Source organism: Exophiala aquamarina (assembly GCF_000709125.1).
Source record: "Exophiala aquamarina CBS 119918 chromosome Unknown aczIA-supercont1.2, whole genome shotgun sequence".
In the NCBI taxonomy this organism is placed as follows: Eukaryota; Fungi; Ascomycota; class Eurotiomycetes; order Chaetothyriales; family Herpotrichiellaceae; genus Exophiala; species Exophiala aquamarina.
The window spans coordinates 1,059,072-1,072,163 of NW_013550586.1; the positions used below are offsets into that span (position 1 = coordinate 1,059,072).

At 53.5% G+C, this 13,092-nt stretch overlaps 4 protein-coding genes across 4 annotated transcripts; 1 reads left to right on the forward strand and 3 right to left on the reverse strand.

Moving 5' to 3' along the window:
- Positions 1 to 3,445: 3,445 nt before the first annotated feature.
- Positions 3,446 to 5,176, forward strand: A1O9_02210 (amino-acid permease inda1; the record flags this gene model as incomplete). The annotated part of the gene is made up of 4 exons (XM_013407785.1): positions 3,446 to 3,724; positions 3,784 to 4,238; positions 4,297 to 4,720; positions 4,787 to 5,176. The coding sequence occupies 4 exons, from the start codon at positions 3,446 to 3,448 to the stop codon at positions 5,174 to 5,176; spliced, it is 1,548 nt and encodes a 515-aa protein (XP_013263239.1).
- A 1,758-nt stretch (positions 5,177 to 6,934) lies between these two features.
- Positions 6,935 to 7,507, reverse strand: A1O9_02211 (peptidyl-prolyl cis-trans isomerase-like 1; the record flags this gene model as incomplete). The annotated part of the gene is made up of 2 exons (XM_013407786.1): positions 6,935 to 7,390; positions 7,475 to 7,507. The coding sequence occupies 2 exons, from the start codon at positions 7,505 to 7,507 to the stop codon at positions 6,935 to 6,937; spliced, it is 489 nt and encodes a 162-aa protein (XP_013263240.1).
- Positions 7,508 to 8,011: 504 nt separating this feature from the next.
- A1O9_02212 (uncharacterized protein) lies at positions 8,012 to 9,481 on the reverse strand (the record flags this gene model as incomplete). The annotated part of the gene is made up of 1 exon (XM_013407787.1): positions 8,012 to 9,481. The coding sequence occupies one exon, from the start codon at positions 9,479 to 9,481 to the stop codon at positions 8,012 to 8,014; it is 1,470 nt and encodes a 489-aa protein (XP_013263241.1).
- Positions 9,482 to 10,186: 705 nt separating this feature from the next.
- A1O9_02213 (uncharacterized protein) lies at positions 10,187 to 12,129 on the reverse strand (the record flags this gene model as incomplete). Its single annotated transcript, XM_013407788.1, has 4 exons — positions 10,187 to 10,836; positions 10,886 to 11,157; positions 11,205 to 11,450; positions 11,582 to 12,129. 4 exons carry the CDS (start codon positions 12,127 to 12,129, stop codon positions 10,187 to 10,189), a joined length of 1,716 nt encoding a protein of 571 aa, XP_013263242.1.
- Between the last annotated feature and the right edge of the window lie 963 nt (positions 12,130 to 13,092).

Consider the following 13,092-nt stretch of genomic DNA (forward strand, 5'->3'; position numbering starts at 1 on the left):
TACCATCACTCCCTGTCAAGTACCTTCACTGTCGGACTTGATATAGGGTGTGACGACTCGAGACTCAAAGAAAAATTGAGGTGTCCTGCGACGGCTAAGGGAGGTGGCGCAGATGGATGGACGCCCTCGGAAAGCCCGACATAAGCCTATTGCTTGCCTTGGATGCGTGTGGATGTATCGGAATATCGATTCTTTCTGCGCCTTTGACATTAGGCGATGCCTAACCATTTGTCGTAGGAAGACCAGTCACCGTAGCGATCTTCAGTGCCTGATGTGCTGCGTGCCAATGGAACCCGGTTGTCATGATCACAAATTCGGGCTAGTGAGTTGTCAACCTCATCTCACTGCCTTTCTTGCTAGGATCAAGTCAATGTGGTGTTGTGACAGCCCAAGCTAGATGGGAAAGACACCGTAGCGAAGCCTTACTATCCTCCAACAGCAGAAAATCGTGCCAACGGAAAAGTGGCGTACAATCTTCCGGGTCGCTTGATCGCCCGGTGAATTTTGTCCCACGATCTCGCTCAATCATGAGCATTCTGGCGTTGTTTACTCTTTGCTGATGGATCCATTCTGCCTCGTATGTAGCCCTAAAATGCGTTTCTACGCCCTGTCATCAGTTTGAAACCAGTCGTACAGTATAATGACCATTTCCCAACAACAAAGCTCCTTACGAAATCGCCTACCGAGACATAAGCAAGGAGGCCAATAGTAATAAATGGTTTCCAGGCTAGTTAGTGCCCACATAGTGCCGACAATGAGTCGACTGTCTGCTTCTCGGAGTCATCGATGAAGCGGTGATTCGCTACATGCCTCTGGGAATTAGATAATTGTTCGAAGGCGAGCAGAAGTGCTTGAAAGCATCTCGGACGGTGGGAGAGGCTTAGATAACACCGTGCCTGGTTCAAAACTGATGATGCTGGAGAAAATGACTTGGCCAGATCTAAGGTTTGCACATCTGAATCTGGACAGAAGCAACTGGAACAGGAGTCACGACAGTGCTGCCGAACCCGAAAAGAAGGCAATGGAATACCGCTGTTTTAGTTCTTCGCGGACACTATATACTCCCTGGCAATCCAGTCAAGCTGGATCAGGGTCATTCTGCTTATGGATATTTTTGGCGAATGGTCCAATAAAGGACGAGGAGCCATGCTTAATAAGTCACGGTAAGTTCATCACGATCCGAGATCGCACAAGGCATGGATTGTATGTTTGGCTTCTAGGATAAAGAAGATCGGCAGGCAGATCCTGGACGTACACTGGCGATTGGACGACGAGAAGGGGCTCGACGGGCGCATTCGAAGCTGCGTCATCATCTGCCGATGACACTGGTGGGTGCCTGGACGAGAAGAAATCGCGCAAGATATCGCGGATCCCAGTCCTCTAGTACCCAAAGTATTGTAGTATCCAAGTATTGTAGTATCCAAGTATTTTACTACTCAACACAATCTCGATGGCTCGATATCACAAACAGATTTGTCATGAGACTGGGGGTCTTCAGCACTTTGGAAGGAACGACCTTGGCATGCCGGTAAGGAAAGAGGGGATCGAGGGAGGAAAATATGGCTAGCCCAGAAAAGGGAAGGCGCCGGCTGCCACGGCAGGTGACATGCAGTGCCCAACTCGGAATCAGGGAGTGGCAGGCACGACCTACAGCCTCCAGTACGACCCACGAGCTGTGGGATATCTCGCATGGCACAGAGGACGACAACGGCGGCGAGGAGTACCTTCTGGCGTTGCCAGATTTCAGCTGTCGGCGGAGGCCGAATCGATACAACTTCGGAACGGACGATGGAACAACATCTTGGTACGCACTAATCCGTCCAAGCTCCCCAAAGCGATCGCCGTCGACTATGGATACCAGATAGGGGTGCATTTAGGGCCCGTCTACCGAGCACCTAGCAAGTCCCAAGGATGGACGACGTATCAAGCACACATTGGCAGAGTCTTGTCAATGCGACGCTGATCAAAGTCAGGGTATCTTGGGCCTCCACCCTGGCATCCACTTGATGATATGCCGTGGCTGGTGTCCAGACATGGAGCTGGAATCCATCAATCCATCTTACAAGAACCATTGCCATTGTCTTGGCAATCCACCACGCTCTCACATTATCATGGGACAGATGATAACTGCTCGCACTCTGATTGATGCAAAGCCTTCGCCCAACGTGCCCGTATCGTCGCTATCAATTGCACGAACCGCCCGGCCAGAGTCTCCTCAATTTCGTGGTGTTTGGTGTGGCAGGATCGTTTCAACCACTTACATCATCCACTGCCTCAGTCGCCCTCGGCGAGACTTGGCATGCCATTTTCTCAGCACTTGCATTTCGCAGCGCCGTGGAAAGTCTGAAGACAACAACCGATGATATCCGGCTACCCCTCTCGCAGCCGTGGCTCTTCTATGCATCTCGCAGGGTCGCAATCGTGTCGGCACCACCTAGAGTTTTTCATCGACCCACTCGCCCCCTCCGATGGGTGGTCTGAAGCATGGAAATGGAGATGTTCTGGAATGCTTCCATGTGCTCGGGGGGGGGGGGCGCTGGTCAGACCCACGGCGAGGCCGCTGTCCGCCAAGGCTTGGCACGCGTCTTGGCGGAAGCTAACAAGACTTGCAGTGGCAAGCCTTTGAGCGGCGGCGTCCATCTTTGCCCAGAAGACTTCGCCAATCTTGACTGGCCTCCGCTCCATCCTTCCGCCCATGGTTGGCCCATTTCGCAGGGCCATGTCTCCCGCCGAGTCTCCTAATCTCTTGGGTGGTACCGTCAAGGCGCTGGACCTGCTCATCTTAGTTAGCTTACTGGCCAGGCCAAGCGGCCATACCTAAACAAACTCCACCCCCGAGGTTGCAAGGCGGGGGAGACGAGATAGCATGACAGACGCAAACTGGTGACTCGTGAGAGCTCGTGTGAGTCGCCTGAGCTTGGAGATCCTGAGCTTCAAGATCGTCTGGCCCTTCCCATGGCTATGTGGACCGAGGGATCCTGGTGCTCACTCACGCCCGAGTGGGTAGTAAGTAGTATTAAAGATACGGTCGTGCCGTGCTTTGCGTGACGCGATTTCCTCTGACTGCTTTTGTTTTTCAAGCATCTGCGACTGTTTGTTGACCAGTCGACTTTCCATACGCTGTTGTGCGCCAGATACACACAGCATTCCTGAGATTTCACTTGGATCACTTCTTCGCCGCTTGGACTGCACACATCTCTCACCATGGAGGAAGCCAAGCATGTTTCCCCCGTCGACTCTGAGAAGGGGGGGCCAGAGACCACACCTCGCCGTGCCAGTGTGGTCGGAGGGACTGATCACGACCTCAGCAACAATCGTGAGGATGACTTCATGACTCGAAATGGTCTCAATCTCAAGAGTTTTCAACGACGTGAGTTGCCCACTCACTTCTACCCTCGTCGCAACACGCCGTTTAACCCATTACACAGGTGAGAATTTCGGCGAAATGGCCCAACTCGATCGGTCGATGAAGGCTCGCCACTTGAACATGATTGCTATCGGTGGCTCGATCGGTGCTGGTTTCTTCGTCGGCTCAGGAAGTGCCCTGACAAAAGGTGGCCCTGCTTCGGTGCTCATCTGCTTTTTGATCTCTGGTGTGATGATTTTCAACGTCGTCTATGCGCTTGGCGAACTCGCCGTCATGTACCCGGTCTCTGGTGGTTTCTACACTTATTCTATCCGCTTCATCGACCCTTCTTGGGGCTTTGCCATGGGCTGGAACTATGTAAGCTCAGTTCTCCACCCCTTCTCCCCCCGAATCACATCGACTCACAAATGCGACAGGTCCTTCAATGGCTGATAGTATTGCCGCTTGAATTAACCGTCTGCTCCTTCACTGTACAGTATTGGAACAAAGACATAAGTGTCGCGGTTTGGATCACCATCTTCTGGGTCTTCATCATCTTAATCAACGTGTTTGGCACTCTCGGTTATGCAGAAGAGGAGTTCGTTTCCTCTCTATTCAAGCTTCTGGCAACCATCATCTTCATGGTCGTGGCTGTCATCCTCATCTGCGGTGGTGGCCCTTCAAGCGGCATTTATGACGAATACTGGGGCGCGCGCCTTTGGTACGACCCCGGCGCATTCCAGAATGGCTTCCGTGGCTTCTGCTCCGTGTTCGTCACAGCCGCCTTTGCTTTCGCAGGCACCGAGCTTGTCGGTCTAGCTGCCGCCGAATCCAACAACCCCAGCAAGGCCCTTCCCAGTGCCATCAAACAGGTCTTCTGGCGTATCACTGTGTAAGAACACCCTGTCGTCCACTGCTTTGCGCCGGCTCAAGCTAACGATTTCTGCTAGCTTCTACATCCTCGGTCTGACCTTCGTCGGTCTCCTCGTCAGCTCTACCGATGACAGGCTGCTGAACTCCTCAAACCCATATGCTGATGGTGTCTCGCCTTTCGTCCTCGCCCCTCTCGATGCTGGTCTGCATGGCTATGACAGTTTCATGAACGTCGTCATTCTTGTATCCGTTGTATCCATTGGCGTGTCATGCGTTTATGGCGGCTCCCGAACTCTGACTGCGCTTGCCCAGCAAGGATACGCCCCACGGATCTTTGCCTACATTGACCGATCTGGCCGACCTCTACCGTCGGTGATCATCAACTTGGCCTTCGGTGCTCTAGCCTATGTTATTTTGGCGTCCACTGGCGGTATTGTCTTTGACTGGCTTCTTGCCTTGTCTGGTCTTGCTGCTCTGTTCACCTGGGGTTCCATTTTGGTGGTATGTGCTCCCGCAGTCGAAGTTTTCCTCTCTTCATTGACTCAATAACTCTGACATTATGAACAGGCTCACATTCGATTCCGACAGGCATGGAAGCACCAGGGCCGCTCGCTCGACGAGATCCCATTCCAAGCCATCTTCGGTGTCACTGGATCATACGTCGGTCTCTTCCTCATCTTCATTGCACTGGCAGCGCAGTTCTTCGTGGCCATTGCTCCTCCATTCACGAGCGACCTGAACGACGCCGAGGGCTTCTTCAAGGCCTATCTCGCCCTACCTGTCGTCCTCTTCTTCTGGGCCGTCGGCTACATCTGGAAGCGACAGGGCTTCGTCCGCATCGACCAGATCGACCTCGACACCGGCCGTCGTGAGCATGACTGGGATACGATCAATGCCTACAGACGCCAAGTCGCCAGCTGGCCTGCATGGAGACGCGCTCTCGCTGCCGTCTGGTAGAGGAATTCCCCCAGAAGAAACAATCAGTCAAGAGAAGGGCACCTCTCACTACATAAAAACTGTCGTGGAAGTCGTTCACGACAGCATGTGGGCGCGGGTTCCACGGCTTTTTATGTAGTATATATGATCCACGGCACCGACCCCTCTTCGACAGCACTGTTGCTCGTCTCCCGACAACCTGCGATATGTAGCTTGAGTGGGGAAGGAACAAGGACGGGTTTTTGTAATAGCAATTAATTATACTCGATAGCAGTATCCCATACCGCTCCTAGCGCGTGCATGTGTGTGCTACTGTGAAGAACATGAGAGTTGACATCGGCTTTCGATTGGTTTTGTATTATTCCTCTGTAGCGTTTGAAGCGCTTCTAGAGACACTGTGGTTCCTATCTCGATATTGACAAGCGTTGCGTGCTTCCTTGCTCTCCATAGGTCCCTTGACAAGTGGAAACCTGCGCCTCTGCTGCCCACGTCGCGAAAAGCCCAATCGATGGGTTTGGAACTACCACCCACACTCGTCGTTGCAGTATTACACACGGAGCAAGCCCCCGGCATTTGTAATCTTACAAGATACTCGCAAGGAAAAGAATAGCGTTTGATCTGGTCGGGTCGGGTCGGGTCTGTACCACTGGCATGCATGGCCTGTACACAAGTACCTGGACAGATCCTCCGTAGAGGGCTGGCACAAGGACAAGGACAAAGACAAGCGCAAGCGCAAGCTCTGAGCCGTCTCCGCTCCAGCGCGCTAGCCGATGTAGTTGGTGTTGGCGTCCGGCAAGCGCAACTATAGGAACTAGCGTCCGCTGCTCCCGATGCCGGGCGATAGAGGTTCAAACGGCGGGGACCTATTTCTGGCATGCCGCATGCATGCAGGTGGGTATGTGGATCTTAATACAATACAGGCATCGACTGAGCTCCCTCAAGAGGCCACATAGATAATAGCGGTGACAACTCCCAATGTCGAGAAATTGGAGGTTTTGTGCAGCCTTCCATCGGTCGATGGCGTTCCCCTGTCATAGATATTACATATATCTATATATATCTATATATATATATACCTTTGTGGAGAAGAGAGTCATCTGGGAGGGTACCGTAACATAACATGCCCCAAGTTTGCGCATGGCCCTGACCCTTGTGCACGTTGTTGTTGACGTGGTCGGTTTCGAAACGTGCTGGACAGGGTCTAGCCTCGAGAGTACTCGTAAATCACGCGACCTGGCCGTCGAACATTCGAGAGCATTTTCGACAACTTCATCGTGGATTAACTAGGACGGGGGCAAAGAGCCAACAGTGGCTCTCTGAACATGTGTAGTGTCTGATGGACACATTGCGTGAACCAGTCTCCGTCCAGAACGGCTAGATCTCGTGACGCCGCGGGTCAGTTGGACGCAGGCACTGCAATTGACATAACATCTGAAGAAAATCGTGCCTGCCATCCATCGATGCCCATCTCTTTCGAGAATAGGTAGGTCCCGGTCCGCTTCCGCACGCGCCCAATCTCGTAGTGCGCTAGTGAGACGTGGGCTCGCACCACCATTTTGGCACTCGAGAGGTAGACAGGCGGAGTGCTTCACCGCAAGTGCAGCGCGTCGCCACGAAACGGTACGGCACGGTATACATTCCATAGAGTAAGCATGTTGCGTACCAAGGGCATTAAAAGGGTCAAACGTGTCGGTGTCGGTGTCGGTGTCGGTGTTCGTGTCGGTGACTGGTTGACCAGAACACAAGAGAGTGGCCAGCTCCAGGAATTCGAACCAACGCTCACTCGGCACCACCGCCCTCAAGAACCTTGGCCCTCAGGATCCTAACCTCCTCTTTCGGCCTATCGTCGCCATCCGTCCTGACCAGCCCGAGCCTCTGCACAACCTTCATCCCACTCTTGACTCTCCCAAAGATCGTATGCTTTCCGTCCAGCCATGGCGTCGGCGCCAGCGTGATGAAGAACTGGCTCCCATTGGTGTCCTTCCCACTGTTCGCCATACTCAGTACACCCGCACCGGTGTGCTTGAGGTCTGCGTGGATCTCATCCGCGAACTTGTCGCCGTAGATGCTCGAACCCCCGCGTCCCGTTCCGGTCGGGTCGCCCGTCTGCACCATGAAGTCCGGGATGATCCGGTGGAAGATCACGTTGTTGTAGTAGCCGCGCGAAGCGAGCGTCGAGAAGTTGGTGCATGTCTTCGGCGCGTGCGTGGTGTACAGTTCGATGGTGATGGCGCCCTAATGTAGGTTGGGGGGATCCAGTTTAGCAGAGGCACGGCTGGATGGTGGAAGGGGCAAAGGAGAAGGAAAGAAGTAACACACCATTGTGGTCTCGAGGAGCACGTCCGTCGCCATGGCCGGTTTGAGAAGAGCTTGGTCTTTGGGAGATAGTCTAGGACCAAGGGTTGTATGTAAAGAGCCGTACTGCGGACTGCGGGTGTCGTGCACATAACTATATAATTAAAATATCCAAAATTGCCTCTTCGGGGTAGCTCGAGATTTGGAATGACCACATGTCGTGGTCATTTCAAACAGCTGGTGTCACGTGCTGAGGAACTTTCGCCTGTTGCTGTTCCTTTACACCTGGCTATCCCCTCAATTGTACGGTCTATGACTGCTGGGAAATGTAGAATGAGAGTGATTGAGGGTGCAAATTATCAGCAGAAGTTCTAGGGATGATGGTGGACCCATCGTCGCTCCTAGCTCGGGAACGATGAATTCAAAATGAAGCGAGCTTCCACCAAATCGCTCTCGACGACAAGGTACAGTGGTATTTGTTTCACGCACTATGGAACTTGTAGCTCCCATCTCTTGTTCAGGCACGCAAGTCAAAGCAGCTGTCAGGCTGCTTGGTACCTATCAGGATCCGTCACGAGGGACACAGAAGCGCCGCTGATCGCCCTCAAGCCTGCCACTGGACGTCAGGCTCTCAGCAATGGCGGGATCCTCGCCGTCGTCGTCTCCCCCTTCATCATCATAATCATCGCCTTCATCATCACTGTCAATGTCGCCCCTCATGTTCCACCACCAGCGACTACCCTTCCAGATCCCATGGACGTCGCCCCTTTCCTCCTCTTCCTCCTCGGTGCCGATCAGCCAGCTCCACTTTCGCAAGAACCACTTCTTCGCCTCCCAGCTACGCGTGCTCCACGCGACATTGTCGCTCATCTGGCGTTTGCGGGCGCGGCGCGAGCTCGCCAAGTCCGAGACGCCGCCCCAGCAGACGAGCCCGCCCGACAAGATGTCCAGGACCAGTTGCTCGTGGTCGAGGATGCCCTGCACGGACGCCAAAACCGTCTGGTCCCGGAAGTAGGGGAACACGATGCAGTCGAGGTACGACGGGTGTGGGTTCATCAGCTGCGCAGGCGACGGCCGCAGCGGCTCCTTCACGGCGTTCATGTGCTCCGACAGCTGCGGCGTGACGGTCAGGTGTGTTTGGAAGAAACTGTAGCGGGCGGATTTGGGCCCCAGAGTGTCGCTGTTCAGCGCCACGTAGCAGCCGGGGAAGTGTGATGGGTGGTCGTTGATGTATGCCGACCGTGGGATGTTGAGGTAGACGGCGATGGTCAGCGATGCCTCAAGGCTGCCCACTCCCAGGAGTCGGAGGTGGTTGATGTAGGGATCTGCAAGTGATGTCGAGGCGGCAGCAGTAGAGGAGAAATGAGAGCTTGCTGTACGCTGTGCGTTGAACGGCCTGATGGCAAGGGAGTGCGGCGGCCGGGCCTTGCGGGGGACGTATGGCTTGTCGCTCTTCGACGGCGGCATTGCCCAGATGGGCCGCAGATCGATATCTCCATAGTCGTCAGGTGTATGGAGATGTTCTAGCGGCTCTGTAGCCGGAGGGCTAGGCGCAACATCAAACCTCAACCCGGTAGTGAGTTGGCTATGTGAGATAGGAAGGTCGCCGGCAGCTAGAAACGCGTCTTCTAGGTTGAGTATCTGCGGCTTCGAGTACTTGGTGGCCGTAGCATCTGCAATAGCATCGGAGTCGGTGACGCGGCTGGCTCCGTCCTGACAGTCGGATTCTCCAAGCAGTATATCATCTGAACCAGAACTCGGAGCAGGCGTGATGAAGGCGGCAGCACTATCATTGGCACTACTACCGACCGTGGCGGCCTGTTCCTCGAGATCCTCGAGTCTCTTTCTTAGCCTCTCACGGTATATCTTCTGGGCACGTCTGTTCTGCTCACGGCGCTTATCAGTGATCCGACGCACATATGGCTTTTTCTGCGGCTTCGTAGGACTTGCATCAGCATGGTTACTGGCCGTTGGCTGACCGGACTTTCCTTCGCTGGTGGATCTTGTCGGTGGCTGGGTACAACCGGCCATAATGGCTTTCGGCTGACTGGATACAATTCGCAACGACTTCTTCCGAATGACAGAGGCTACTTGTGAAACCCAAACGGGCATGTCTGGATCAGGGAAGGAAAGGGAACATGAGCCGGAATGTTGTGGCTGATATGAGCATCACCGGCTTTGGTCCAGATGAGGTAGGTGGTCCCTGGTGTGGTCTTTGGTTGTGGTGATGGTCGTTCGGCCGAACTGAATCAGCCATTGTAGTAAGCCAGAACCCTTTCCCGTCTCGGCAGCGCGGTGGAACGGTGAGAACTCGATCCAATGGACAAGTGCATGAGTAGTCAGCATCAAGGTCAATACGCCATCAAGCATGATGAGAGGGCACCGACAGAGTACATTGCGATGGATTAATAATGGTTCAAGCCCACGTGTAAAACGGTCTTCGTCAGGCGGTGGTGGCTACCTAAGTAGTACGAGTAGTAGTGAAGTGATTAATCTCTCAAAATCATTCATATTGCTGGTTCTTTCGTCCCACAAGCAAAACTCCCATCAGATGCTGTCGTCCAGTAGTAGTCGAATGCACACACATTCGATACTTTTGCTCATGCTACATGCGTCAAGTCCTTCCCTCTTTGCTGTTGCAATTCGTAATTCCGTCTCTCAATTATGGCTGCCACGCAAACAATGCAGCTGGGGGTATCAACCGTTGGCTGGTTCAATCAAAGAAAGCATTTCATATCACCTCGAATAGGTGCCATACACTGTCTGCCACTGCACCAATTCCCGGGTCAGAGTTTCCATCATTTCTGCACTGCCCATGGATGCAAATTCTCGCTCGTCCGTCAATCGAACATGGCCATCTTCTTCCGCAGTCTTTGACTCTGTGAGTCCTGCCTCGACCGCTCGGACCAGGCTGGCGGTAGGGAAATGGAGCGTGGAACCTTTCACCCCATTGGGGGTATTGGCACCTTTTGAGCTGGCACTTCCACTTGAATGATGTGACTGAGAACCCCTTTCGGTTTGCATGTGACCCACGAACTCCAAGATAGCTGCAACCCGTCGCTTCATCTCATTGAGACTGGTCCGGGCCGGGTGTGTTTTCGCCTTGGAGCTCCGTCCACTTTCCCCATTGATACCGTTGGCTCCATTAGGCGAGGCTCCATGTCGACTAGCATCATGTGCTACATCCCTTGAAGGCGTCGAGCCATCATCACCATTGGCAGTATCGCGAGTATGCTGGTTCCTGGCAAGTCGGACTCTTCTCGCAGGAGGGCGTCCTGTCTTGCGATTTGTGGTGGATCGTCCAGAAGGCGGTGTCTCGGCCTTTGGTTTACCATTGGCTTGCGCAGCTTTCGAAGGAGAGACGCTTGGAGATGGAGGAGGGGAGTCTGACTAGATTAGTACCATTTCAAGCTGCGGCAAACCATTTTCACGTACCTTCTCCTCTTCTGCGCTCGGATCGAGCATTCCTTTTATTAGCGGCTTCCGCTCGCTGTGCCGCCTGCTGCTCCTTCTGTTTGTCTCGGATCTCCTTGTCTCGGTTAGTTCTCGAAGGCGGGCCTCGTCGAGAAGTCTGGTTAGAGGAGCGATGAGTTGAGGATCCCTTATTTGCTACTTCGCCAGAAGTGGGCTCTGGAGACTCGCTGTGCTTGGACGCTGTCGAGGATGAGTTGGAACCAGTCCGCAGGCGTTTCACATTTTGATTGAGGCTGCACTAGGTCAGCAACCTGCCACCATGTCTTCTGAGGTTACATACTCTTGTGAGCCTTCCCAGGCCCGTTTAGCATTAGCGAGCCTTCCTAGAGCCTTGCTTTCCTCAATCACATTGAGGAACATTTGTTCTTCGAATGTGCTCCGACTGTTCATGGTTGCCCTCCTTTTCGTATTTTCGATAAGTTGCTTCTTGCTGTCTTTCTTCAGAGATGGGTCTTGAACGGAGGAAGGAGGAGAGGATGTGGCAGAAGCGTTCTCGACAAAAGGGAAGTATTGTGATGACTTGGGCCTGGTTTTAATCAGTTAGTGTCGTTGTTCCGAGGCAAACACAGTAGGCTGTCAACGTGGTTGGAAAGGGAGAGGGTTGTAGAAATCTCCCACCAACGCCAATATCAACAATGAGGATGGAGGGTTGCTCACCCGTTTGAGTTCTTTATGATTTTGTGGAATTCTGGTTTGCACAGCTCGCAGTAGTATTCATCCGGTAGCATGGATTCTTCGAGCAAGCCCATGCAACCACCATGTTGCCAAACACTGCAACTATCACACTGAACAAAGAAATTACCGGTTTCCTCGGTCAGGGTTTCTGCTTGGGTGGCTTGCTGACGTATGGTGGCAGAAGGGCCAGGGTACTCAGCTTGTTCACATATACAGCGAGTGACCTCCTCTTCAGCAGGATCGACGTCATTGTCATCGTGATTTTCAGCCTGTGGATTTGTGGCAGATTCTTTCTCTTCTCCATTTCGTCGACTGCGACGCGGTGCAATTTGCTCGGCACGTGAGCTAGATTCAGGAGCATCGATCGAATCGGATCGTTGGGTGGAGGGCCGGCGAGGAGAGTTTGTAGGATTGATGGATCGAGCATCACGATCAGGTTTTCCATTATTAGAGGAGCTGGAGTTGGAGTGGTTTGGACCAGATGGTGGTTGCTGGGAGGAGCGGGCGCGGGAGGAGCGTCGAGGGCTCATGGTGGAGGAGGTGGATGGAGAGGACCGTGGCTGTTATGTAGTATAAGTATCTGCACAAAGATGATGAAGGCGGACACGGGCTTACAGAGTGTGTGTGTCGAGGTTGGCGGGAGGGTGGTGGTGATCGCGCCGTCAGTGAAGGAAAGAAATATGAGCGTGTTTGGGACGGCGGGAAAGTGATGGGCAATTTGGTGCAAGCAAAAGGATCGAAGTGCTATGACATTGAAAGGGTCGGTAACAATGCCAGCAAGGAGAATGGCATGGTATTGAGTGTCGACATCAGGATAGAATGTGAAGCGAAGAGAAGAGGGTAGAAAGGTGTGCTCCAACAGATTGTAGAGGTGCAGAGGTCGCAGGTCGCAGGTAGCGTAGCAAGACGAGTCTGCGGTGACCATGCCCTCACCTCCATTCAGAGCGTTTACGAAGTGGTGGACAGGGTACTATAGTGGTAGCGGTAGTGGCAGTTGCTTTGCACCGGTTCGGCCGACCGCCAGCCGAGAGCCTTGATGGCTTGACGCTTGAGAACATACCTCAGGCTGGAGCTGTAAGCCCAGTACCAGTGGTCCTAAGCTTGAGCCTCCCTGGAGAGTGGGCACTCGTAGCCCAAGCCCAAGCCCAAGCCCGGAGCCCTGAGCAGACCCTTGAAACAACCAAAAAGAAGTGGGTCGTTTTATCGCTGCTGCGCTTTTCAGTGGCGGAGGGGATTTGGAGGTGCGCCCGGTCAGCTACGGCCCATCATGGCCTCAGTCATTTCCCCTCTTGGTGATTGATCAGCCCCGACCCTCGTTTCTCCAAAACTCGAACCAGCCCTACACGTGCAGATCGAGCTAGGCGATGATGCGGGCGAGTCACCTGATGGGACTGGCAGCATTTTGGGATATGCATGGTGATGACCATTGGAAATTCAGCTAGAGTAGTCTTGATGACTTTTCAGGTACACTGCGTGGAATCGAGCATGTGGTG